Source organism: Serinus canaria, chromosome 28 (assembly GCF_022539315.1).
Source record: "Serinus canaria isolate serCan28SL12 chromosome 28, serCan2020, whole genome shotgun sequence".
Classification (NCBI taxonomy): domain Eukaryota; kingdom Metazoa; phylum Chordata; class Aves; order Passeriformes; family Fringillidae; genus Serinus; species Serinus canaria.
This window is the reverse complement of record NC_066341.1, coordinates 1,171,190-1,195,371: the sequence shown is the minus strand read 5'-3', so window position 1 is coordinate 1,195,371 and position 24,182 is coordinate 1,171,190. Positions and strand designations below refer to the sequence as shown.

Genomic DNA, 24,182 nt, shown 5'->3' with positions numbered 1-24,182 from the left:
GCCCCCCCCCAGGATTCAGGGGGGGCACTGGGAGGACTGGGAGGGGGTCACACCCTCCCAGTTTGGGGGGGGGCACAGCTCAGGGGAGCCCCCCCCCAGCTGCCCCAAATTGGGGGGGGGGCGTTGGCACTACCTGCCGTGGAGGGGAGGGGGGGGCACAATGCCAAGGACCCCCCCCCCCAAAAAAAAATCCCCCTCCCCAGGCTGGGTGTGGGCAAAACACCCCAAAAATGCCCCCTCAGCACCCCCCCAGTGCTGGACCCCCCCTCAGCACCGACCCCCCACCCCCACCCTGGGGGGTCCTCAGTGCTGGGGGGGGGCCATAAATGGGGTCCCAGCCCAGAGGGGGGGTCCCCAATACTGACGGGGGGCCATAAAAGGGGTCCCAGCAGTTTTGGGGGGGTCCCAAGTGCTGGGGGGGGCCACAAATGGGGTCCCAGCCCAGAGGGGGTTCCCATACTGGGGGGGGGCCATAAATGGGGTCCCAGCCCAGAGGGGGTTCCCATACTGGGGGGGGGCCATAAAAGGGGTCCCAGCAGTTTTGGGGGGGTCCCCAATGCTGGGGGGGGCCACAAATGGGGTCCCAGCCCAGAGGGGGGGTCCCATACTGGGGGGAGTGGCATAAATGGGGTCCCAGCAGTTTTTTTGGGGGGGGAGGTCAACCCCAGAGCTGGGAGCACTCCCAGTTCAGGGGGGTGGGAAGGACTGGAAAAGGAGGCTCCCAGTGCTGGGGGGGGTCTCAGTCCTGGGAGAAGAGGAGGAGGGGGCAGCAAATAAGTCACGTGACTTATTTCTAATCATCATTATTATTTCTTTTTTTTTTTTTTTTCCTCCCGCGCTTTTTTTTTTTTTAGTGTTTGTTTGGAAAAAAAAGAAAAACACCCAAAAAAATAAAAATAAAAAATAAAAAAGGGGAGGGGGTGGTGGAGGAGGAGGAGGAGGGGGTGCTGAAGTGGGGGTGAGGAGGAGGAAGGGTGGGTGGGTGGGGGGTTTGGGCGTGACGGGGCGGGGCCGGGGGGGGGTGTGGGCTGATCATTAAAATTAATGAATTTTTTTTTTTTTTTGTTATTTTGGTTTTTTTTTTTTGTTTTTTTTTTTTTTTTTTCGGTGGTGGGTGAGGGCGTCTGGCTGTCGGCGGCCTCGGCGCGGGGCTCACACGCTCATTGTCATGCTGGGCGAGTACTATAGAGAGAGCGGAGACACCGCAGCGATATTAGCGGGGGGGGGGTCCCGGCATGGGGGGGCACACACGCCGCTGCCCCCCCCTCTCACACCTCGCTCGGCCAAGGAGACCCCCCCGCTGTCGCTGTCGCCGCTGGTGCTGTTGGTGACGCCGCTGGTGGTGACACAATTTGGGGGGGTCGCCAGTGGGATTTGCTCGCTGATCCCCCCCGTCCCCGGCCGCCGCCGCCGCCGCGCCCCCCCCGGGCCCCCCGCCCTCGCCGCCTGCCCCCCCGGGGGTCCGCGGGGGTCCCCGCCGGGTCCCTTACGCTGTCGCTTTGGAAGGGATTTAGGAAATTGCTGCTCAGCTCGGCGTCGTCCCGAGGGGTCCCGGGGGGGTTGCTCAGGGCCCCCAAATTACTGGGGGAGCTCTGGAGGGAGGGAAGGGGGAGAAGAGTTAGAGGGGGGGTGGGAGATGGGGGGGATGGTGGGAGATGGGGGGTGGGGGGGGTCAGTGGGGGGTGGGGAGGGGGATAAAGGGGTCATGGTAAATGGGGGGGGGGTCTCAGCACATGGAGAACCCAAATAAGGGGTCACAGTAAATGGGGGGGGGAATAAATGGGGGGTCCCAAATAAAGGGGGTCACGGTAAATGGGGGGGGGGGTCGTCTCAGTACAGGGGTCTCAGCACATGGGGAACCCAAATAAAGGGGGTCACAGTAAATGGGGGGGGTCTCAGCACATGGGGAACCCAAATAAAGGGGTCACAGTAAATGTGGGGGGTCTCAGCAATGGGGAGCCCAATAAAAGGGGGTCACGGTAAATGGGGGGGTCTCAGTATATGGGGAGCCCAAATAAAGGGGTCACGTAAATGGGGGGGGGGTCTCAGCACATGGGGAGCCCAAATAAAGGGGTCACGGTAAATGGGGGGGGGTCTCAGCAATGAGGAGCCCAAATAAAGGGGTCACAGTAAATGGGGGGGGGTCTCAGCAATGGGGAGCCCAAATAAAGGGGTCACAGTAAATGGGGGTCCCAAAAAGTGGGGCCCCAGCACATTGGGGGGGGCAATAAATGGGGGTTCCAAATAAATGGGGTCACAATAAATGGGGGGGGGGGAAATAAATGGGGTCCCAAAAAATGGGGGGGGGGTCCTTAGGACATGGAGGAGCACAAATAAATGGAGTCCCAGTAAATGGAGGGGGCAATAAATGGGGGTCCCAAATAAATGGGGGGGAATAAATGGGGTCCCAAAAAGTGGGGTGGTCCCAGGACTTGGGGGAACCCAAATAAATGGGGTCCCAGTAAATGGGGAGGGGTCCCAGTAAATGGGGGAACCCAAATTAATGGGGTCCCAGTGAATGGGGAGGGGTCCCAGTAAATGGGGGAACCCAATAAATGGGGTCCCCATAAATGAGGGACCACAGCCCCCCCAGCACATTTACCCCCAGTAAATGGGGTCCCAGCACACGGTGGGGGGCAATAAATGGGGTCCCAATGAATGGGATGATCCCACAATGTGGGGGAGCCCCAAAAAAAGGGGGATCCCAACACACCTGGGGGGCTCCCAGGGCATGGGAGGGGTCCCAGGGCATGGGAGGGGTCCCAGGGCATTTCCTGGGGGTCCCACACACTGGAGACCCCCAATAAACGGAGGGCCCAGGACATGGGGACCCCAATAAAGGGGGTCCCAGCACCCTGGGGGTCCCCAGCTCACCTTTGGCAGCCCGTCCATGTCCCCGGAGCCTGCCAGGGTGACAGTGGGGCATTAGTGACCCCCACCCCAAATCCACCTGTGCCCCCAAATCTGTGTGTGCCCCAAACTGTGACCTCCCAACCCTCCATGATCCTGTCCTTCCCAAAATGGGTGTGTCCCCCAGTCCATCCGTGTCCCCAAATCTGTCTGTGTGTCCCCAAATCCCTGTGTGTCCCCAAATCTGTGTGTGTGTCCCCAAATCTCTGTGTGTCCCCAAATCCCTGTGTGTCCCCAAATCTGTGTGTCCCCAAATCTGTGTGTGTCCCCAAATCTGTGTGTGTGTCCCCAAATCTGTGTGTGTGTCCCCAAATCTGTGTGTGTGTGTCCCCAAATCCCTGTGGGATTTGGGGACCCAAATCCCTCTGTGTGTCCCCAAACCCCTGTGTGTCCCCAAATCCCTGTGTGTGCCCCCTCAGTCCATCCCCCTCCCACCCAGCTGCCCCTCCTGCTGCAGGAGCCCACCCAGCCCCAGACGGAGCTCCCGTCCCCCAGGGTTTGGGGTTTTGGGGGCGCTGGGGGGCACAGAGGGGTCCCCGCTGTCCCCAGGGCTGTCACCCACCTAAGGACCCGTTCATGTGGTGCGGCTCCATGGCGCTCATCCCGCCCAGGGGCCCCTCGGCTCCGGGCCCCATGGGGAACTGCAAGGCAAAAGGGGGGGCTGAGGAATGTTGGGGGGACCCCCAGCTTTGTCCCCAAGGCCTGTGTCCCCTCAGCCCCGTCCCCAGGGCCTGTGTCCCCTCAGCCCCGTGGCCAAGGCCCGTGTCCCTCCAGCCCCGTCCCCAGGGCCCGTGCCCCCTCCCCGTCCCCAGGGCCCGTGTGTCCCCTCAGCCCCATCCCCAAGGCCTGTGTCCCCTCCCCGTCCCCAGGGCCCGTGCCCCCTCAGCCCCGTCCCCAGGGCCTGTGTCCCCTCCCCATCCCCAGGGCCTGTGTCCCCTCAGCCCCGTGGCCAAGGCCCGTGTCCCCTCCCTGTCCCCAAGGCCCGTGTCCCCTCCCTGTCCCCAGGGCCCGTGTCCCCTCAGCCCCGTCCCCAGGGCCCGTGTCCCCTCAGCCCCGTCCCCAGGGCCTCTGTCCCCATCCCATCCCCAGGGCCTGTGTCCCCAGCCCGTGCCAGGCCGTGTCCCCTCCCCCATCCCAGGGCCTGTGTCCCCCCCAGGCCAAGGCCCGTGCCCCTCCCCGTCCCCAGGGCCCGTGTCCCCTCCCAGCCCTGTCCCCAAGGCCCGTGTGCCTCTAGCCCCGTCCCCGGGCCGTGTCCCCCAGCCCGTGGCCAAGGCCCGTGTCCCCTCCCTGTCCCCAAGGCCCGTGTCCCCTCCCTGTCCCCAAGGCCCGTGTCCCCTCCCTGTCCCCAGGGCCCGTGTCCCCTCCCGTGGCTCACGTTGGGCCGGCTCCCCGCGGCTCCGATGGGGTTCATCATGGTGTACATGTTCTCGCTGGAGTTGGTGGAGTCTGGGGGGGACAGCACGCGTGGGGGGTGAGGGTGGGCACCCCCAGATCCCACTCAGAGGCCCAAGTCACAGTCACAGACCCCAGATCCCAATCACACCCCCAGTCCTACTCACACATCCAAAAAATCCCATTTATACCCCCATTTATACCTCCAAAAACCCCACTCACACTCCCCCAAACCCCACTCACACCCCCCAAATTCCACCCACACATCCAAAAATCCCACTTATACCCCCAAACCCCATCACACCTCCAATCCTACTCACACACCCAAAAATGCCATTTATACCCCCAAATCCCACTCACACCCCCCCAAATCCCAATCACACCCCCAAATCCCACTCATACACCCCCAAATCCCACTTATACCCCCCAAACCCCACTCATATACCCAAAAATCCCACTCATACCCCCCCAAATCCCACTCACACCCCCAAACCCCACTCATACACCCAAAAATCATACTTATACCCCCAAATCTCACTCACACCCCCAAACCCCACTCACACCCCCAAACCCCCTCACTCACCTCCGGGGCTGGGCAGGATGGGGGTGCCGGGGGGGCCACCACCCCCAGGAGGGCCCTGGAAGGAAAAAGGAAAAAAGGGGGGGGGTGGGTTGGGGTGGGGTGGGGGTCACAGGGTCACTGCAGCCCCCCCGTCCCCAACAGGGCACCCCAATACTCACCACGTAATTCCCAGGGGATGAGGAGGAGTAGGCAATCTGGGGGGGGGAGGGACAAAGAGGGACTCAGCACAGCGTGGGGGGGGACACAAAGGGGGCAGCACCCCCATAGGACCCCCCCCTCCCCAAGGTATTCCCCCCCCCCCCCCAAAAATCCCCAAACTTACGGAGTTGGCGTTGGGGTTGGGCCAGGGCCCGCGGCCACCGGGACCCCTGGGAAGGCAATGGGGACAGTCAGGGGGGGTCCTGCCGGTCCCAAGGCTCCCCCCACGCTGGGGGGGTGGGGGGCTATGGGTGGGGGGGGCACGGGGGTCTTACATGTTCATGGCGGGCATTCCAGGGCCGGCCAGCGAGCTGGGGGGGGGGCGCATCCCACTGCCGTAGCTCTGCCGGGACAGGGTGGGGTCAGCGGGGCTGGGACACCCCCAGCACTGTCCCCACCCTCGTTGTGACCCCCATCCCTGTCCCCAAAAGCCATCCATGCCCGTCCCTACATCCCCATCCCTGTCCCTGTGTCCCCATCCCTGAATTCCCATCCCTGTCCCCATACCCCATCCCTGTCCCTGTGTCCCCATCCCTGAATTCCCATCCCTGTCCCCATATCCCCATCCCTGTCCCTGTGTCCCCATCCCTGAATTCCCATCCCTGTCCCCATATCCCCATCCCTGTGTCCCATCCCTGAATTCCCATGCCCGTCCCTACATCCCCTCCCTGTCCCTGTGTCCCCATCCCTGAATTCCCATCCCTGTCCCCATATCCCCATCCCTGTCCCTGTTATCCCCATCCCTGAATTCCCATCCCAGTCCCCATATCCCCATTCCCAGCCCTCTTTCCCTGTCCCTGTTATCCCTGTCCCTGTCCCCACCCACGTCCCTATTCCTGTTTCCCTGTCCCCATCCTGAATTCCCATTCCCACACTTTATCCCTGTACCCCATTCCTGTCCCAATGCACCCATCCCCATATCCTTGTCACCCTGTCCCTGTAACCACTTCCACCCCTGCATCCCTGACCCTGCCCTAGCCCAGTACCCCAGTACCCCATTATCCCAGTACCCCAGTACCCCATTATCCCAGTACCCCAGTATCCCCATATCCCATCATTCTATCATCCCAGTACCCCATTACTGTACCTCAATACCCCATTACTCTATCCCAGTACCCCAGTATCCCATTAATCCATTTTCCCATTATCCCATCATCCCAGTACTCCATTATCCCAGTACCCCAACATCTCAGTACCCCATTATCCCACTATCCCATCATCCCATCCCTGTATCCCCCACTATCCCAGTACCCCACTATCCCTGTACCCCCCTATCCCAGTATCCCAGTACCTCCAATCCCATTATTCCTCTATCCCTGTACCCCCTTATCCCCCAATCCAAGTACCCCCAATCGCAGTACCCCCTATCCCAGTACCCCCAATCCCACAATCCCAGTACCCCCAATCCCAGTACCTCCCAATCCCAGTACCCCCCAATCCCAGTACCCCCAATCCCAGTACCCCCCCCTCTCCCAGTACCCCCATCCCACACCCCGTACCTGCGGCCCCATCCCGGCCATGCCTCGGGGGGGGTTCATGCGCTGCATCGGGCCCCCCATGCCAGGATGCCCTGCACAAATGGGGGAGGGGGAGGCGTGAGACCCCCAGAGCCCCCCCCCCGACCCCCCACGCTGGGCTCTGGGGAGGGGCTCAGGGACCCCAGACTCACCCTGTGCCCGTGCAGCCGGGTCCATGGCGTTGGGCAGCAGCGGCTGGGAGCCAGGAACACCCACGGGGGGCTGCAGAGAGGGGGGGGCAACAGCAGGTCAGGGTGCTGGGGGGGGGGGGGCTGCACCCCTTTATTTGGGGGAGGGGGCTCCCCTGCCTCACCTGGTTGGGCATCCGGAGCGGGGGCCGGGGGCCGCCGGGGTAGCGGGGGGACATGAAAGGCTGCAAGAGAGAGGGGGGGGGTTTGGGGGGTCAGACAGGGCTGGGGGGGGGTCGGTGTCACTCTGAGGGGGTCCTGGGGGGGGCTGGGGGGCTGTGGCCTCTGGGAGGGGGCTGTGACCTCAGGGGGGGGCTGTGAGCCCTGGGAGGGGGCTGGGGGAGGGCTGTGAGCCTTGGGAGGGGGCTGTGACCTTTGGGGGGGGCTGTGATCATTGGGAGGGGGCTGTGAGCCCTGGGAGGGGGCTGGGGGGGGGCCTGTGAGCTTTGGGAGGGGGCTGTGGCCTCTGGGAGGGGGCTGTGACCTCAGGGGGGTCTGTGACCCCTGGGAGGGGGCTGTGACCTCAGGGGGGGCTGTGGGGACACGACGGGAGGCTGCGCCACGGTGGGGGTGTAACGCCCCCCTCCCCAAAACCCGCTCAGGACACACAGACACGGGGCTCGGTACCTGGAAGAAGGCGGGGGGCACGGGACCCCCGGCCATGCCATCCCCGGGGGGCAGGTTCCCCATCACCGGGCTGGGCGCTGCCGCCGCGCTCTGCGGGGACAGACAGACAGACAGACAGAGCTCAGAGCGGGGCTGGGGGCGTCCCCAGCGCCCCCCGTCCTTCCCCCCCCGCCAAGCACCGAGCTCGGGGCACCCGCGGGGCCGGGGGGCTCGGGCGGGGGGCGCGGGCCCCGCTGCCGGCCGGCCCCGTCCGGGGGGAGCTGTAAAGGGAAGGAATGCGGCGCTTTTCCGGCTCGGCCCCTGCGCCACAACTGGTTTCAATTTGGAGGAGAGGAGGAGGAAGGAGAAGGGGGGGACCCCGCGCTGCCCCCCTTCTCCAGCCGGGGGGCCCTGAGCCCCCCAAGGCATTGCCAGCCCGGCGGGGATGGGGGTCCCGCGGTGCTCGGAGGGGCGGCGCCCACGGGAGGGTGATGGGTGGGGGGCTGCTGCTGCTTTGGGGACAGGGATGGTGATGGTGACACACCGCGGCACACGGGTCATGGCTGGCACACGGGTGGCACCCAGGGTTGGTGACAATGGGAGCTCAGGGACAGCCAGATGGGGTCTCTGCCCCATGGGGGTCCTGGGGAGGGTCCCAGGGCTGTGTCCAGGCTGTGTCCCCTCTTGGGGACCCCCGCTACTGCCCCAGACGCAGCGACAGGGACAGACTGGGGCCACTGCTGTCCCCCGGCTGTCACCCTTGGGGGTGACAGTGCTGTCCCCTCAGAGCAGGGACCAAATGGGGGCCCCCCCGTCCCCCCCCATCACTCGGTGATGTAAAGCAGAGTTGCCATGGCAACAGGTTGGGGAGCCGTGGCTCCTCCCGCGGGCTCAAGGTCAGGAGGAAGAAAATTGGAGGGGGGGGACACACGTGGGGGGCAGTTTGGGGGCTGCTCAGCCCCAGGGGGACCCCAGACCCCGCTGTGGGGCAGCTGCTGCCAATACCCACCCCCAATTGCTGTGCACAAGCTGGACCTCCCCTCCAATTTTAGGGGGTCACCAGGATGCTCCTGGGGGGTCCCGATATGCCTGGGGGGGGCTGGTGGGAACACCAGGGGACCCCATCTCCATGCTGGGACCCCCCCAGTTCAGCCCAGCTGGGCACTGGGATGGGGCCAGGGCTGCGTGGGGCACCCCAGCGGGTGCGGGTGGGGGCCCGTGGGGTTCCCCCCCGGCTGTCCCCAGCTCTGCCAGGCAGCAGTGCCATGGCAACGTGGCCTGACCCGCGCCATGTCCCCGGCGTCACCGTCACCGCACCGGCAGCCTCATTAATTCCAGCATGGAAATCAGCTCTGCGCAGCGCCGGGGCCGGGGGCGGTGGTGGGGGGGGGGGGGGTCCTGCTGCAGCCCCCGCGGCGCCGGCGCAGCCTCTCAGGGACCCCCGAAACCCCCCGAGACCCCACGGGGGTCAGGGGATTCCTGGGGGGCAGCGGCTCCGCGGGGGCCCTGCGGGGTCCTGAGTGCACGGGGCACCGAGGGTCCTGCAGCCCCCAGAGTGGCAGCGTGGGTGTCCCCAAGGGGACAGGGACCCCTCCCCAGCACCCGGGTGGGTGTCCCCCCCAGGGGACAGGGACCCCTCCCCAGCAACCGGGTGGGTGTCCCCCCCAGGGGACAGGGACCCCTCCCCAGCACCAGGGTGGGTGTCCCCCCAGGGGACAGGGACCCCTCCCCAGCACCAGGGTGGGTGTCCCCCAGGGGGCGGGGACCCTTCCCCAGCACTCTGCATCCCGTGGTTTTCTGCATCCCACAGGGGCATCCTACAGGCACAGCATCCTGCATCCTGTGGGACTGTGGATCCCACAGCATCCTACAACATCCTACATCATCCCACAGCCTCCTGCATCATCCCACAGCCTCCTGCATCATCCCACATCATCCCACAGCCTCCTACATAATCCCATGGCTTTCTGCATCCCATGGCATCCCAAATCCCAGAGCACCGTGGGCTCCACAGAATCCCACAGCACTGTCGATCCCACAGAACCCTGCATCCTGTGGGGCTGTGGACCCTGCACCATCCTGCATCCTACAACATCCCACAGCATCCTCCTGCATCCTACAGCATCCCACATCATCCCACAGCATCCTCCTGCATCCTACAGCATCCTGTGGGACATGGATCCTGCATCACCCTGCATCCCACAGCAACCCACAGCATCCCACAGCACTGTGCACCCTGCAGCATTTTGGGGACCACTCCCCACGCCAGGGCACGGTGCCCTCGCAGCCCCCCCAGCCCCGTGCTCCCCCCATGGCTGCAGTCCTGGCAGGAGCAGGCACAGGGACACCGGGAACACCGGGAACACCGGGGGCTGCTGACTCTGTGCCAGCGATTAAACCACCAGAGCTGGCACTGGCAAGGAGCAGAGCTGTTCTGGGGGGGGTCCCCTCAGTGTGGGGAGGGGTCCCACTGAGCCCCAGCCCTGCAGTGACCCCCAGGACCCCGGGTGGGGAGGGGGGGGACACCCCCAGCTGGATGGCGAGAGCCTGGCACTGTGCCTGTGGCGTGGGACTGGGGGGAATGGGGGGGGTCCCTGTCCCTGGGGGGGAGGTGACAGTGGGGGATGGGCATGCCAGGGCACGCCGGGGTCCCCGGTGGGGGGGGCGCTGAGCCAGGCCCCCAGGGATTAACCCCCCCTCGCCGCCGCCCCGTGAAATAGGTCACCCAGAGATCCGGGGCTGGCAGCGCGGGAACCCCACGGGGGGGGGAGGTCCCGGCGGCAGGGGGGGGGTCCCGGTGGCGGGGAGGGGTCAGCAGGACACGGACCCCCCCCCCCACCCCGTGCTGAGGCACTCACGTAGTCATGGAAGGCTTTGGCCTCGCTGGAATGCTCGCAGGTCTCCCGGCGGTCCGGAGCGGCGCAGTACAGATCCCAAAAAACGCTGGGAAAACCAGAGGGGGTTGGGATGGGTTGGGATGGGGGGGGCAGAGGGTGAGGACCCCCCCCCAATTTATACCCCTGACCCTCCCCCCCTCCAGCGAGCCCCACGTGGGCACGGCCACACTCGTGTCCCCGGTGGGGCGGGGGGGCCGCGGCCGTGTCCCCCCCTCGGCGGGGGCCTCCCGGCCCCGGCGCTGCTTTCTCCTCCGCCTGTTTTCCCTGGAAACGGTCGCTACGGCCGGAGCCCAAATTCCTGGGACTTTACATCAGGCTGCAGCATCCCGGGCAGCCATGGGGGGGGGGGGGTCCCTGCCCGCGCCCCCCGCCCCGGCTGTGGGACAGCACAGGGGGCCCTCTCTGTTTCTGGGTGCCCCCCCAAGTTTGGGGGGTGCTGGCCTGGTGCCAGCTTAACCCCCCCACAACCTCGCTGTGTGTGTCCCCCTCCCCAAATCACCAATTGATCATTCACTGCCCACCCCCGAGCCCCGACCTCCCCACAAGTGATGTCCACCCGTGGGTACCCCCCACATCCCCACACCCTCCTCGGGGGGCTCTGCTGGCCCCCCCAGAGGGCGGGGGTCCCTCCCCGGGGCTGGGAGCCCCCCTCCAGCTCCACTCTTGGTGCCAAATTGGATCCATCTGGAGGAGCCGGGCAGGGGGGCCGGGATGGGAGGGAAAGGGGGGGCCCCCAAATCGCTGATGGGAAAAGCAGAGGGACAGGTTTATGGGGTACCAGGTGATGTGGTGGCAGAATGGGGGGGGGGCAGCTCCCAGACCCCCTCCCAGCCCCTCTGCCATGGGAATGGGGGGGTTCCCCCCCTTTCCAGCCCCCCCCAGACCCCCACTCACCACCACCAGGAGTGCAGGAAGCCGGGGGGCTCCCCCAGCGTGATGTTCTTCTCCCATCGGATCTGCCAGAGGGACAGGGGGGGTCAGCGGGGGGGGTCAGCACCCCCACCAGCGATGGGGGGAGCTCCAAGACCCCCCGTGGGTGGGATGGGGGGGTCCGGGGGTGCTGCCCTCCCCCCTTACCTCCGACAAGAAGGTCTGGGCAGATTTCTGGGCCCCCACGTGCAGCAGGTACTCGTAGACGTAGAGTGCCAGCCTGGGGGGACAGGACAGGGACGGGGACAGCGTCAGGGACCTGCCACCCCCACGGTGACACCCCCACCCAACAAACCCCGAGGGACACGGGGAACAGCCAGGAGGGAGCCCCCCACTCAGTGCAGATTAATGAAGGAGGTTCGATGTCACCTCCCTGCGAGGGACCCCAGAGGTGGCACCGAGTGACTCCCACCGGTGACACCGCACGGCAGCACCGCTGGGGTGGCTCCAGGACAGGTGACACAACCCCCACAGGATGTGGCTCAGAGCCGAGTGCCACCACGCGTGTCCCCGCTGGCACTCACGGAACCCCGGGGCTCCGTCCCCACCCTCGGAAGCAGGAACGGGACCCGTGGGGGTCCCAGCCCCGGGGGGAACGCGGTGGGTGCAGCCCCCGGACCCCGCAGGTGCCCCCGGGCACGGGGACACAGCAGGACAGGGAGAGCCGGGAACGGCGGGTCACGGAGCCGGGGACCGGGGGTGGCAGCGGAACATCAGGAGCCCCGGTGCCATTCCGGTCCCCGCTGCCCCAGGGGATGGCACGGCCGGGGAAGGCTCCCGGTGCCCTCGGGCACATCCCGGCTCACGGTAGCCCCGGTGCCATCGCGGGTCACTGTGGCCCGGGGGATGGCAATGGCCGGGGGGATCACGCCGACTCCCGGTGCCCCGGAGGATGGCAGAGACCGGGGGGCACAGCCCAGCTCACGGCAGCCTCGGTGCGCTCGCGGTACGCTGGCGGATGGCACGGAGCAGGGGGATCAGCCCGGGTCCCGGTGCCCCGGGGGATGGCACGGTCGGGGAAGGGGCATCCCGGCTGCCGGTGCCCCCGGGGATGCCGCACACCGGGGAGATCATCCCGGCTCCCGGTGCTCCCGCAGCTCCCGGTGCCCCAAGATGTGGCAATACCCGGGGGGCACATCCCGGCTCCCGTTAGCCCCGGCGTGATCGCGACTCCCGGTGCCCCGGGGGATGCCACGGATCGCAGCTCCCGATGCCTCGGGGGATGTCACGGATCGAGGGGGATCATCCCGGGTCCCGGTGTCCCGGGAAGCCACGGACCGAGTGGGGGGGGATCATCCCGGTTGCCGGTGCCCCGGGGGATGCTACGGATCGGGGGAATCATCCGTGCTCCCGGTACCCCCGCAGCTCCCGGTACCCCGGGGGATAGCACGGACCGGGGGTATCACCCCGACTCCCGGTGCCGCGGGGGATGCTACGGATCGGGGGGCTCATCCTGACTCCCGGTGCCCCGGGGGATGCCGCGGACCGGGGGGCTCATCCCGGCTCCCGGTGCCCGGCTGACCCCCGCCAGCTCCCGCTGCCCCGCGGCCGCCGGTGCTCCCCGGCGGGGCGGGGCCGGGGGGTCCGCCCGCCCCCCGATCTCCCCCCGCTTTTCCCGATCTCTCCCCCCTCTCCCTTCCCGCTCCGTCTCCGCTCCCCCGGCGCCCGCCCCGGCAAAAACTTCCGCGCCCCGGCCGTCCCCCGCCGCCGCCCGGCGCCGCACTCACTTCTCGCGGGCCTGGCCGTCCGAGGGCACGCCGGAGCCCTTGCCCTTGGCGTACATGGCGCGGCGGCGGCTGTCAGCGGCCCCGGGCCCGGCCCCGCGCGGCCCCCGCCGCCCCCGCCGCCCCCGCCGCCATCCCGGCCCGGCCCGGCCCGGCCCCGCCGGCTGCGGCCGCGCGCCCGAGGGGGAGCTTGAAACCGCCGCGCCCCCCCCGCGCGGCTGTTCCGGCAGCGCCGCCACCACCCCCCCCGCGCCGCGCGCCGCGCTTAAAGGGGCGATGGCGGCGGGGGGAGGCGGTGGGGACCGCGCCGAGGAGGGAGGGAGCGGGGCGGCGCAGGGGAGGGGGAGACGGACACGGGGGGCGCGGGGAGTGGGCGAGGAGGGTCACGGGTTCCACGGCGTGGGCACAGCGGGAGCAGGGGGGCGCGGATGTGGCAGGGTGGGCGCGGGGCCGAGGGGGTGGACGCGGGGACGCTGGGGCGAGGAGTGGGCACGGACACGGGGGAGGCAGGCGAGGGGGTGGGCATGGAGGGGCGAGGACACGAGGGGGATGGGCATCCAGGGAGGGGGCACTCGGGGGGTCATGGACACCAGGGGGTGAGTTAAAGGGGCAGTGACACGAGGGGACACGGCCACGGTGGTCGCGGAGGGACACGAGGGGGTGGGCGCGGACACGAGGGATGCAGGGGGTGGGCATGTGGCAGGGTGGGCACGGACGCCAGGCGGTGGGCACGGAGGGACACGGACAGGAAAGGGTGGGCACGGACATGAAGGGGTGGGCATGGGAGGGGGGACACAGGGGGACACGGGGGACACAGAGGGACACGGATGTGACAGGGTGGACGCGGAGGCGATGGGGTGGACTTAAAGGGGCAGCGACAGGAGGGGATGGAGACAGGATGGTCATGGAGGGACACAAGGGGGTGGCCACAGACACGCGACACAGAGGGACACGGATGTGACAGGTGGACGTGGACACGACGGGGTGGACACATGCAAGGGGTTGGGCATACAGGGACACGGACACGAGGGGGACACACGGACAGGAGTGGGAGCAGGTAGTCAAGAAGAGACTCGGACACCAGGGGGCGGACACGAACACGGTGTGACACGGTGTGACACGGTGTGACACGGGGGGACACGGGGGGACACAGAGGGACAGGGATGGACACAGGGGGCGGACGTGGGGGGACATGGACACCGGCGGGGGCTCGGACATGGCGAGTGGACACGAACATGATGCACACGGAACACCGAGCTGCAGACACGGGGAGGCGACACCGGGATGGGGACACCCACCCTGCCAGGGGACACAGCCACAGAGACCCCCGGCTCCCACCCACCCCGGGGTCCCCCCACACTTGGGGGGTCCCTGTGCTGCCGGGGGGAAGGTCTGTGTGCCCACACGCGTGTCCCCCACCCCTCGGGTCACCGGGGTCACCGGGACACTCAGCCAGTGCTGGGGGGATGCTCAGCACCCCAATTAAGGACCGGGGGTCTGGCAGGGGTCAGGGGGTGCTGACGTGGGGGTGCTGCCCCCCTGCCCCCCCCCGGGGCTGGCTACGCCCTGACAGGGTGACACGGGACAGCCGGACCCGCCTGTTCCTCTTCCCCACACCAGGCAACAGCGGCCGGAGCGCAGGCGAGTGGGGCTGCTGTGCTTGGGAGGGGGAAGGGGGGCAGGAAATGCCCCACCGGGACCCCCAGGAGCTGCCCAGCCCTGCGACAGCAGCAGCGGGGTGGGGACCAGACTGGGCTGCACTGGTTTGCACTGGGAGGGGGTATCCGGGGGGAATGGGGGTCCTGATTCCCGTTTCCCACCAGGCTCCCGCTGCAGTGGAAGGACCATGGGGGTCCCTGCGGCCTCGCTGCTGCTGCTGCTGCTGCTGCTGCTCCCCGTGGCCCCCACACTCCTCGTGTCCCCCTGTTTCCCTTTGCTGCTGGACATTTCCCAAGAGCTGGACCTGACCAACCGCAGCAGCGGCTGCGCCGAGCTGGACTGGAGCCCGTTCCAGGGGCACCGCCGGGTGCTGCTGAGGCACAACGGCATCGAGGCCCTGAGCCCCTCGGCCCGCCTCGGGTCCCGGCTGGAGGAGCTGGACCTGGCGGAGAACCGGCTGCGGGAGCTGCCCGACGGCTTCTTCACCAACGCCACGGCGCTGCGGAGCCTGAGGCTGGAGGGGAACCCCCTGCCCGCCGTGCCCCCCGCCGCCTTCCAGCCCACGCTGCGCTCCCTGAGCGTGTCCTGCCGCTGCGACGTGCTGGGCACCGTGCTGGCCCCCTGTGCCCGCGGGGGGATCCGCTGCCTGTGCCTCACATCCCACCGGCATCCCTTCAACGTCACGGAATTCCACGGCCGGGAGTGCGGGCCAGGCGCGGGGCTGGTGGCCGGGCTGGTGGCCGGAGCGGCCGGGGCGGTGGCCGTGCTGGTGGCAGCGCTGGTGGCCGCCGTGTGGTACCGGCGGAGGAGAGCGGGAACCGCGGTGGGCGGCGGGGGAAGGGGGAAGCAGGATCCCGCTGGAACCCTCCGGCAGCCCCGCTACATCAGCCGGGACACCGGGAGCGGCAGCGCCGATGTCACCGACGGCCCCGACTACGAGAACGTCTTCGTGAATCCCGGCACGGCTCCGGCTGCAGCGCAGGGATGGGCACCGGCCTGGAAGGAGCCGCGCTACAGGTGAGGCTCCGGCACAGGGAACGGGAATTCCGGGAATGTTCCATCCCCTCCCTGCTCTGGGTGTTGTCCTGAGCCATCCCACCTCGTCCTGTGCTGAACCTGCCATCCCATCCCATCGCATCCCATCCCATCGCATCCCATCGCATCGCATCCCATCCCATCCCATCCCATCCCATCCCATCCCATCCCATCCCATCCCATCCCATCCCATCCCATCCCATCCCATCCCACCCCATCCCATGCTGTGCATCCTACCCTGTCCATCCTGTCCATCCTGTCCATCCCATCCATCCTCTCCCCCCCCCGGCATTCCCCCCTCCCTGAGCCCCCCCTGTCCCCCAGCCCCCAGGTCCCCCTGCACGAGGATTATTTCCTGGAGAGCGCCGCCGATCCCGGGTTCCAGCCCATCTACGCCAACACTCTGGGCCCCACCGAGGACATCTACATCACTCCTGACCAGTGAGGGGCTGGGGGGACACTGGGAGGGCTGGGGGGACGCTGTGTCCCCCGGTGCTGCCCTTTCCCGGGCTGTCCCCCAGCCCAGCGGGGACAGGGACGTTCCCCCTGCGGGGCCGCGCGTGGTTCCCACGCACATCCTGTGGGAGCTCCTTTTGCAGGGTTCTTTTGTTTTGTTTTGGTTTTTTGGCAGCCCCAGCTCCCTCCTTCGCCCCAGTTCTCAGGCGGAGGTGAGGGCTGAGCTGACATTTCCTCCCGGGGCTGCGGCCACCGACCGCGGGGACGCCTCTGCCGCATCCGCCGGCAGCGCCCCCGGAGCGCCGGGCCCGGGACACGCCCGGGGCCGGCTGGAGGAGCTGGGGCCGGGCTCAGCCCGGCTGACCACGGCCTCGGCTTCCTCTTCCCCTTTTGAGCCGATGGAGAGCTCGCCTGGGGACGGGCTGGCGGTTGGGGACATCCGGTGCCACCTGCTCAATCTTTTCCTGCTATATCTGCTGCTTTGGGGAACAAAGAAAAAACTCATTTTTTTTAATCCTCCTGGTGAGACCCCGAGCTGTTGGGACATAGGGACCCCATGGCTTGTCTGGGTGTCCCCCCAGTCCCTGGGAGGCTTCACTGTGCCCCATTAAATGGTTTAATTATCTCTAATTACCTGCATAGCTGGTGGTCTGTGGGAAGCCCTGGGCAGGACATGGGGTGTTCCTGGGGGTTCCCAGAGTCTGTCCCCCCAGAGTGGGGGTCCCAAGGGAGCAGACCCTCAGGAGTAGGTGCCCAGAGCTCGTGTCCCCAAAGTGGGGGCCCCAAGGGACCAGAAGCCAGGTCTCTCCTGTTCCTGTCCCCAGAGAGGCCATCTCAGCTGGCATCCCTCAGTCCCTGGTCCCCAAATTCCCCACCCCAGAGCAGAGATCCCACATTCCACCTGCCCCAAGCAGGAGCTGCTGAGCCCAGGACAGCCCCAGATCACACTGGAAGAGGGGACAGAGAGGAGCTGTGACCAGCAGAGCCACCCCACCGAGCCATGGGGACACCTTGGGGACACGGTGTGTGCCACCAAGCTCCCAGGGGGGTTCCCCCCATCCCTTTGGTGCCCGGAGGGGTCCCAGGGCTGGAGGCACCTGGAAATGGGGCAATGGTCACCTCCCAGCTGGACGTCACCCCCAGGGGTCAGAGCAGTGCCCGGTGCCCTTCCCAAGGACACAAACAACTCAAAGGTCTCTGGGAGCTGTGCCCAGGCATTACTCACACGCTGGCACTGGAAATCCCTGAGGATTTACCAGCAAATCTATGTGGAGGCAGATCCCAGGGGGGCTGAGGGTCCTGTCAGAGCCCCCCCAGGTGTGCAGGAGGAGCAGCCAGAATCCCAGTTACAATCTCTTTATTCATTATCGTTACATCCTTCTGGTTTTATAGAAATATATAAAATAGAAAACCACAAAAATCTTTTCCTATTCCCCCCCCCCCCAAAAAAAAAAGGATATTTAGCTATAAAATACAATAAGTTAGAAATAAATAACTGGGTTGCATAAATAAGTCTCTGAGCAGAGAAGAGGGTTTGGAGTGGGATATGGACACCTGGGCACGGAGCCAGCCCAGCCCATCCGGGGTCTCCTGGGTGGGAAGGATCCACCTGCTCAATCAAAAATGGATTTAAATTAGAGAGGAGACAGGGGAATAAGTTATTTTGGGAGAGAGGTCACAGCTGGAGGTGCTGGGGCTGAGCTGGGGGGCTGAGCTGGAGACCCCAGGGCTGAAGCAGAGCGAGGTCTGGTGTGGAGTCACTTGGTGCCACAGGACCTGGATTTTGGGATGGTGATGCTGGAGATCCCTTGGCTGAGCTCAGTGGTGGATCCAGGTCTGGAGTCACTTGGTGCCACAGGACCTGGATTTTGGGATGGTGATGCTGGAGATGCCTTGGCTGAGCTCGGTGGTGGATCCAGGGCTGGTGTGGAGTCACTTGGTGCCACAGGACCTGGATTTTGGGATGGTGATGCTGGAGATGCCTTGGCTGAGCTCGGTGGTGGATCCAGGTCTGGAGTCACTTGGTGCCACAGGATCTGGATTTTGGGATGCTGCAGCTGCAAGGAGTCGGGATGGCTTTGCCCCACCTCGATGGGCAAAGCTGGAGCTGTCAGGCACAGTGACACCTGGTGACCAGCATGTCCTCGAAGAGGCTGGACACCAGCCTGCCCTGGCTGTCCAGGTGCATCAGCACCATGGGGTCGTAGCCAGCGGGGACACAGCAGGGTGGAGGGGCAGCCTTGGACAGGGAGTGCACCCTGGATTGGATCTGGGCATGCATGCTGGCCGGTTTGTAGTTGTGGGGGCAGGAACCCTCGCAGAACCTCATGTAGTAGCTGTTGGGGGCGATCACCCAGTCCGACCAGCCGATGTCCTGGAAGGAAACCTTCAGCGACTTCAGGCAGCACTTCCCATCGCTCTTCCCGCACTCCTCCTCCAGCCCCCGAGCTCTCCTGGCCGCCCGAGGTGGCTTCTCCAGGGTTTGCACCTCCAGCACCAGCGTTTCCCCCCCGGAGGTGGCCAGGGCTGCCGAGATGTCGATGCTGAATTCCAGCTCCAGGCGCAGCGTGGCCTCGGGCCCGGCCAGCCAGGGCTGGATGGCTCCTGTCAGGTCCAGGCTGAGGGAATCCGGCGGCAGCTCTTGGCTGTGCAGGAGCTGGGGGGTGCCCTCAGCCCCCCGCAGGGTGGAGATGGTGACGCGCGGTGGCACCGAGGAGCCGGGAGGGGACAGCGGCTGCTTGAGGAGTTTCAGCTCCGCCTGCACCACGCGGAGCTGCCGGTGGAAATCGGCGGTGCGGGACAGCAGGAGGTGGTAGCGGTAAGGACCGAGGGGCTCCCGGTGTCCCTGGGCGTCCCGGCGGCCTTGAGAGTCCTGATGTCCCTCGGAGACGTCCAGATAGGGCAGCACTGCGGGGACAGAGGTGACAGCTGATGTAAGAGACGGTAATTCCTCACCAGCTCATGCTTTGGGATCAGCTCCGGCCAGGCAGCCCAGCCTTTGCTTCCAGGGAATCACCCACACCCTGAGGGGTGCTGGAAATTCCAGCTTCCCATCCATTCCTGGCTGGAGGGTCTCAGTTTTCCTGGTGCCAGAGGAGGCGTCCCAGGACCCACTGGAGCACCCCCAGCCACCCCCCCACTGTCCCCAGCCAGCCCAAGCAGCAGGAGGGGAATTCTTTAAATTACTTCATTTAAATTTTAACATTAATTCATTTATTTAATTATTTAAATCCCCCTTTCCAGACGCAGATAAACCCCCAAACTGGAGCTGAAGCTGGGGATGGGGGGGATGGCGCCTCACTTCCTCCTCCCGCTCCCCCCCAAATCCCCGGAGCCCCACTCCGAGACCCCCCCCAGCTGCCCCATTAAAATTTCCTCCCCATCCCCGCTGATTTTTTTGTAGTTTTAGGCAAAACGGCTCCAGCAGCGGCTCCTCCCCATTCCAGGGCAAAGGAAGGAGCGGGATAAGGATGAGCGCGGCCACCGTGCTGCATGCCCGGTCATGTCCCCGGGCAGCGGGGTGACATTCCCGAGGGCGGGACACGCTGGGACACACGCGTGTCCCGGGCCATGAGGGCCACACGGAGCCACGGCCACTTACAGGTGGGGGTCAGGCGATACAGCCTGGACACGGCTTCCTCTTCCTCCTCCTCTTCCTCCTCCCGGCTCCGGTTCCCCGCCAGCTCCGCCACTTTCCGCCGGTAGAGCCGCTGCGCTCTCTGGATGCTCTCCTGGTCCAGCTGGCTCCGGATGGCGGGGGGAGCCGGCATTCCCAGCCGCTCCAGGATCTCCTTTTTGACGGCTTCCAGCTGGAACCTGTCCTGGTCCCACGCGTGGGGCCGGGAATCGGCGGCCGAGAGGAGCAGCAGGAGCCGCAGGCAGGTGAGGGCGGCCCGCGGCGCGCTCGGCATCGCTCCCCTGAGCATCCCGCAGAAATCCGGCGGCTTCGGGACAGGATTTGCTCCCAAATCTTCTGCGAAGGCTGGACGTGCTGCTGCCGGCGGTGCTACCAGGGGAATGAATGAAGAGGACCAGACCTGACTTTATAGGATCCGAACTTTGCCCGCCCTCCGTTCCCCCTCCCCGAGGGTGACGCCGGAGAGAGCTCCCAGCAGGAATCTCTCCTCTCCGCTGGGATTTCCAACAGGAGCTCTGACAGCGCTGGAGCCGGGTGATGTCTAAGCTGGTTTGAAGCTGCGGAGATAAAAAAAAAATTGAATTCTCCTTTTGGGACACAAATATTTCCCTTCTACCTGCGGTTTTCCCCACGGATCGCGCGGCTCGGGGAATCTCCCTCGGGGTGATGGAGAGGGGATGATGTGCGAGGCGGGAGCGCTGCAGGCAGTCACCCCAAACACGGATTTCCCATCCCGCCCCTTCCCAAAATCCCAGCGGAGCGGGGATGGGGCGGGCAGGCGGCGGCCGGAGCAGGTGGAGGACCCGCACCGGACCTTGTCCCACCGGACAGGTGAGGCCGGGGGATGGGCTCGATGATCCTGGATCCTTCTGAGGCAACCGTGGCCGGGGTTACGTCATCCCAAACGGAGGCAGCCGGGATGGAGCCGGGCACGCCGGTGGCACGGAGCCAGCAGGGCCACGTGTGCCCGGGCAGCACCGGGCCAGAGCGGGGCTGGGAGGGGGAAATCCAGAGTGGGAACGACCCCCAGGGGCCAGCACTTCACAGCCCCTCTCCCAGCTTCTCCTCAGGGATGCTTGGACCAGAAGAAAACGTGAGCAGAGGGATGAGGAGCTCCCGGTGGGGTGGGGAAACGGGCAGGTCCCTCCGGGGCAGGCGAGGCCGTTCCCGAATGTCCCGAATTCCATCCAAGCGCCGGGGTTCCAGCTGTGCTCCCGCCGGGGAGGAACCCGCGGTAATCCCCTGATTTACGGCTGCTTGTCCCCGCTCCTCCGCGGGACTCGGCTCCAGCCCTGCCCCGGCTTCTCTCACCCCCTTTCTCCAGGGGTTGCCTGAGGCAAAGCCCAAAACACGGGAAAGAATTTTCACCCTAAAACACGAGAAAGAATTCTCCCCCTAAAACACGAGAAAGAAGTTTCACCCTAAAACACGAGAAAGAAATTTCACCCTAAAACACGAGAAAGAAATTTCACCCTAAAATATGAGAAAGAATTTTCACCCTAAAACACGAGAAAGAAATTTCACCCTGAAATACAGAAAGAATTTTCACCCCAAAACACGGGAAAGAATTTTCACCCTAAAACACGAGAAAGAATTTTCACCCAAAAACACAAGAAAGAAGTTTCACCCTAAAACAATTTTGGCAGGATGACTGGGGTCATGTGGAGGGGATTGCAATGGCCCTGGCTCTGCTGCCCTGCTCTGGACTCATCCTTGCAGCAGGACGGGTGAGGAGGAGCAGGAATCCCCCCAGGTCCCCTCCCTATTTTGCTGCTTTTCCCTTCCCTCCTTGGAAGGAAATCCCACAGGGAAACCTCAGGTTTATCTCCAGGGCTTCATTCCATGTGGGACATCACCCATCCCTCCAGGATGGGCAGGGATGAAGTTCCCTCCTGGAGCTCCTTCCCACAGGGAATTCCCAGAGCCCCAAGGCTGCTGTGATTCTTCCCCCAGGGATTTTATCAGCCAGGGTGATTGCAACCCTCCAGCCACCCCCAAATCCAGGGAAGAAAGGAGAGGCAGCATCACCCCAGGAGGACCCAAGGGCAGAACCATTCCCTCCCCTCTGGACATCTCCATGTCCACACCAGGCACCAGCCCACCCTCCACCATCCCTGGGGTGCCAAACGTGCTGATCCAGAGCCAAAACGGAGCCCTTGGCACATCTGGGTGCAGGAAGAGGCTCTGACCTCTCCGGTGACATTGAGCAAGACCCATCAGAATCCCCGAAATCCTCAAGTTCTGCTTTTGCAATGGATTTTCTGCCAGCCCCGCATCCAGGAGTGACGCACTCCCAGAGCATCAAAGGTTGCTGGAGCCGGATGTTTTCCCCCAAAGGCGCCAGCAGTGGAAGCCAGAGATTTACAGCCCAGCAAGGGCCATAAAAGAGGGATTTTGGGAGCAGTGGCTTGATCCTGAGTGAGAGATGATGAAATGTCCCAGCGTGTCCTCACCAGCCTGCGAGAGGGGATTGCGCAGCCTCCGCTTCCCACGTTTCCTCAGCTCTTCCTGGACACACTCAGTGCTGGGAGGTTCCTGGGGGCTTTTTCCCAGTGGGATGAAGGTTCCCCTCCAGTTAATGCATCCCCTCATCTCAGCACAGCTCTCCTGGTGTGGGTCTAGAGCTGGGCATGGCTGTTCCCAGGGATGGGCTGAGGGTGAGGAGGATGAAGCTCTGGGAAGAGCAGGAGGAGTTTCAGTTGTGCTCTGCTGAGCCTGGAAAGGGATGGAAGTGTCCAAGGCCAGCCTGGATGGGGTTTGGAGCACCCTGGGACAGTGGAAGGTGTCCCTGGCCGTGGCAGGGCTGGGCTTTAAGGTCCCCTCCAACAAAACCATTCTGTGATTCCAAACAAATCCCGTTTTTCCAGGTGCTGGTGGTCGGTGGGAAGGACTCAGAGCAGGAGGCTCCAGAGGCCTTCAATCCCCCAAAATGCAGGGAATTCCCCTCAGCTCCCCGAGCTGGCAGAAAATTTGGGGTTTTTTTTTGCAGAGCTCCTTACCACAAGTGGCAAGAGGGGAAGTTCTGCCTTCCAGGTTTTAGGGTTATCAGTTCCTCACAGCTGTTGGGCAAAGGATCCCCCAAAAGTCCCCAGAGACCCCTGGGAATTGAGTGAGTGACAGAGGGGTGACCAGGTCCTTCCCACACCCTACAGGACCCCAAAACCCCTCAGGCTGAGCAAGGTGGATGCTGCAGGGAGGATATTCCCTGGAAAAATGCAGCTCGTGCTTTCCTGTGGGTTTTTTTTAACCAAAGGATGAGAAGGGAGCTGCTGGCAGCTCCAAGCAGCTCATGGGGAAGCTGGAAGCTCCAGGAATTGTTTGGGGTGAGAAACCCCAGGTTTGGGGGTTTTGGATCTGGAGGGGTGGGATTCAGGGCTGTCCCTCTGGGATGGTCTGGAAGGCACAGCCCGTGTTTTCCCAGAGCTGGATCAGCAGAGTGGACACCGAGGTGACCTTTGGATTTTTCTAAATCAGAGCCAACCACGATGGCTCAGAGAGCAAAAAGCAGCTTTTGCCCCGTCACGGCAGGAATTGCATTTTTCTGCCTTTGCTGCGAGTTTACGGCATCTCCCAAAAATGAGACTTCTGCTCCACTTGGACAGAGACATCCCTGGGCTGCACCCTGGGTCAAAGATTAACTCGGTGTCGTGGTTTGAGAGGAAATGAGGGTTTTTTTCAATTCAAACCAATAGGTGTGGATGGAGAATTAATTATTCTGGAAGCGAGTGATCTAAAGAGAGGCGACTAAATTGAAAATTCAAAGATTTTTTGGATTTTTACTGCAGTGTGTTGGAAATCTGGTGGGGAGAGGAGGAAGAAATTTGGAAGGTTTTCATCCTGTGTTCTGTGGGTTTCTGTTATAAAGTGTTTTTTTCCTTTCACTCCTAAGCTGGAGCCTGCTCTGCTCTGTCTCACTGCAGATACCAGGGGACAGGATTTGGGGGTAAAAGTGTGGGTGTGGCACTTGGGGACAGGATTTGGGGGTAAAGGAGTGGGTGTGGCACTTGGGGACAGGATTTGGGGGTAAAAGTGTGGGTGTGGCACCTGGGGACAGGATTTGGGGGTAAAGGAGTGGGTGTGGCACCTGGGGACAGGATTTGGGGGTAAAGGAGTGGGTGTGGCTCTTGGGGACATGATTTGGGGGTGAAAGTGTGGGTGTGGCTCTTGGGGACAGGATTTGGGGGCGAAGGAGTGGGTGTGGCACTTGGGGACAGGATTTGGGGGCGAAGGAGTGGGTGTGGCACTTGGGGACAGGATTTGGGGGTGAAGGAGTGGGTGTGGCACCTGGGGACATCATTTAGGGGTAAAGGAGTGGGTGTGGCACTTGGGGACAGGATTTGGGGGTAAAGGAGTGGGTGTGGCACCTGGGGACAGGATTTGGGGGTAAAAGTGTGGATGTGGCACTTGGGGACAGGATTTGGGGGTAAAGGAGTGGGTGTGGCAATTGGGG

The 24,182-nt window shown here is 64.4% G+C and overlaps 3 protein-coding genes across 6 annotated transcripts; 1 reads left to right on the top strand and 2 right to left on the bottom strand.

Annotated features, from left to right (window-relative positions):
* Window positions 1-1,006: 1,006 nt before the first annotated feature.
* Window positions 1,007-13,056, bottom strand: SSBP4 (single stranded DNA binding protein 4). Its single transcript, XM_050986120.1, has 17 exons — window positions 12,949-13,056; window positions 11,369-11,441; window positions 11,186-11,247; window positions 10,253-10,337; window positions 7,416-7,505; window positions 6,914-6,973; window positions 6,753-6,822; window positions 6,583-6,653; window positions 5,359-5,426; window positions 5,208-5,253; window positions 5,044-5,079; window positions 4,886-4,940; window positions 4,286-4,356; window positions 3,473-3,551; window positions 2,875-2,903; window positions 1,491-1,592; window positions 1,007-1,182 (listed from the first exon to the last, which is right to left on the bottom strand). The coding sequence occupies exons 1-17, from the start codon at window positions 13,002-13,004 to the stop codon at window positions 1,153-1,155; spliced, it is 1,083 nt and encodes a 360-aa protein (XP_050842077.1). The 5' UTR covers window positions 13,005-13,056; the 3' UTR covers window positions 1,007-1,152.
* A 222-nt stretch (window positions 13,057-13,278) lies between these two features.
* Window positions 13,279-16,725, top strand: LOC127060934 (leucine-rich repeat-containing protein 25-like). Its single transcript, XM_050986137.1, has 3 exons — window positions 13,279-14,586; window positions 14,769-15,621; window positions 15,964-16,725. Exons 1-3 carry the CDS (start codon window positions 14,109-14,111, stop codon window positions 16,082-16,084), a joined length of 1,452 nt encoding a protein of 483 aa, XP_050842094.1. The 5' UTR covers window positions 13,279-14,108; the 3' UTR covers window positions 16,085-16,725.
* Window positions 16,726-16,758: 33 nt separating this feature from the next.
* On the bottom strand, window positions 16,759-23,586 carry GDF15 (growth differentiation factor 15). Of its 4 annotated transcripts, none has more exons than XR_007780301.1 (3): window positions 19,697-23,586; window positions 17,957-19,002; window positions 16,759-17,871 (listed from the first exon to the last, which is right to left on the bottom strand). XR_007780301.1 is itself a non-coding variant. In XM_050986139.1 (3 exons), exons 2-3 carry the CDS (start codon window positions 20,019-20,021, stop codon window positions 18,206-18,208), a joined length of 1,122 nt encoding a protein of 373 aa, XP_050842096.1. In that variant the 5' UTR covers window positions 20,022-20,289; window positions 20,547-23,586; the 3' UTR covers window positions 16,759-18,205. The 4 variants fall into 4 exon arrangements, 2 of the variants coding, with proteins under 2 accessions (XP_050842096.1, XP_050842095.1); XR_007780302.1 differs by having other exon boundaries at window positions 18,047-19,002; XM_050986139.1 differs by having other exon boundaries at window positions 16,759-19,002; window positions 19,697-20,289; window positions 20,547-23,586.
* Between the last annotated feature and the right edge of the window lie 596 nt (window positions 23,587-24,182).

What these genes read in the sequence shown, in the direction of transcription:
- SSBP4 (XM_050986120.1), bottom strand. Translation starts at nt 13,004, where the DNA reads ATGTACGCCAAGGGCAAGGGCTCCGGCGTGCCCTCGGACGGCCAGGCC. An exon ending in TGCCCCCCGCCTTCTTCCAG is followed by an intron (nt 6,974 to 7,415) that starts GTACCGAGCCCC and finishes TCTCTCTTGCAG; the next exon opens with CCTTTCATGTCCCCCCGCTA. An exon ending in CCACATGAACGGGTCCTTAG is followed by an intron (nt 2,904 to 3,472) that starts GTGGGTGACAGC and finishes TCACCCTGGCAG; the next exon opens with GCTCCGGGGACATGGACGGG.
- LOC127060934 (XM_050986137.1), top strand. Translation starts at nt 14,109, where the DNA reads ATGGACACAGGGGGCGGACGTGGGGGGACATGGACACCGGCGGGGGCT. An exon ending in CAACAGCGGCCGGAGCGCAG is followed by an intron (nt 14,587 to 14,768) that starts GCGAGTGGGGCT and finishes GTTTCCCACCAG; the next exon opens with GCTCCCGCTGCAGTGGAAGG. An exon ending in TGGAAGGAGCCGCGCTACAG is followed by an intron (nt 15,622 to 15,963) that starts GTGAGGCTCCGG and finishes CCTGTCCCCCAG; the next exon opens with CCCCCAGGTCCCCCTGCACG.
- GDF15 (XM_050986138.1), bottom strand. Translation starts at nt 20,021, where the DNA reads ATGCTCAGGGGAGCGATGCCGAGCGCGCCGCGGGCCGCCCTCACCTGC. An exon ending in GTATCGCCTGACCCCCACCT is followed by an intron (nt 19,003 to 19,696) that starts GTAAGTGGCCGT and finishes CTGTCCCCGCAG; the next exon opens with TGCTGCCCTATCTGGACGTC.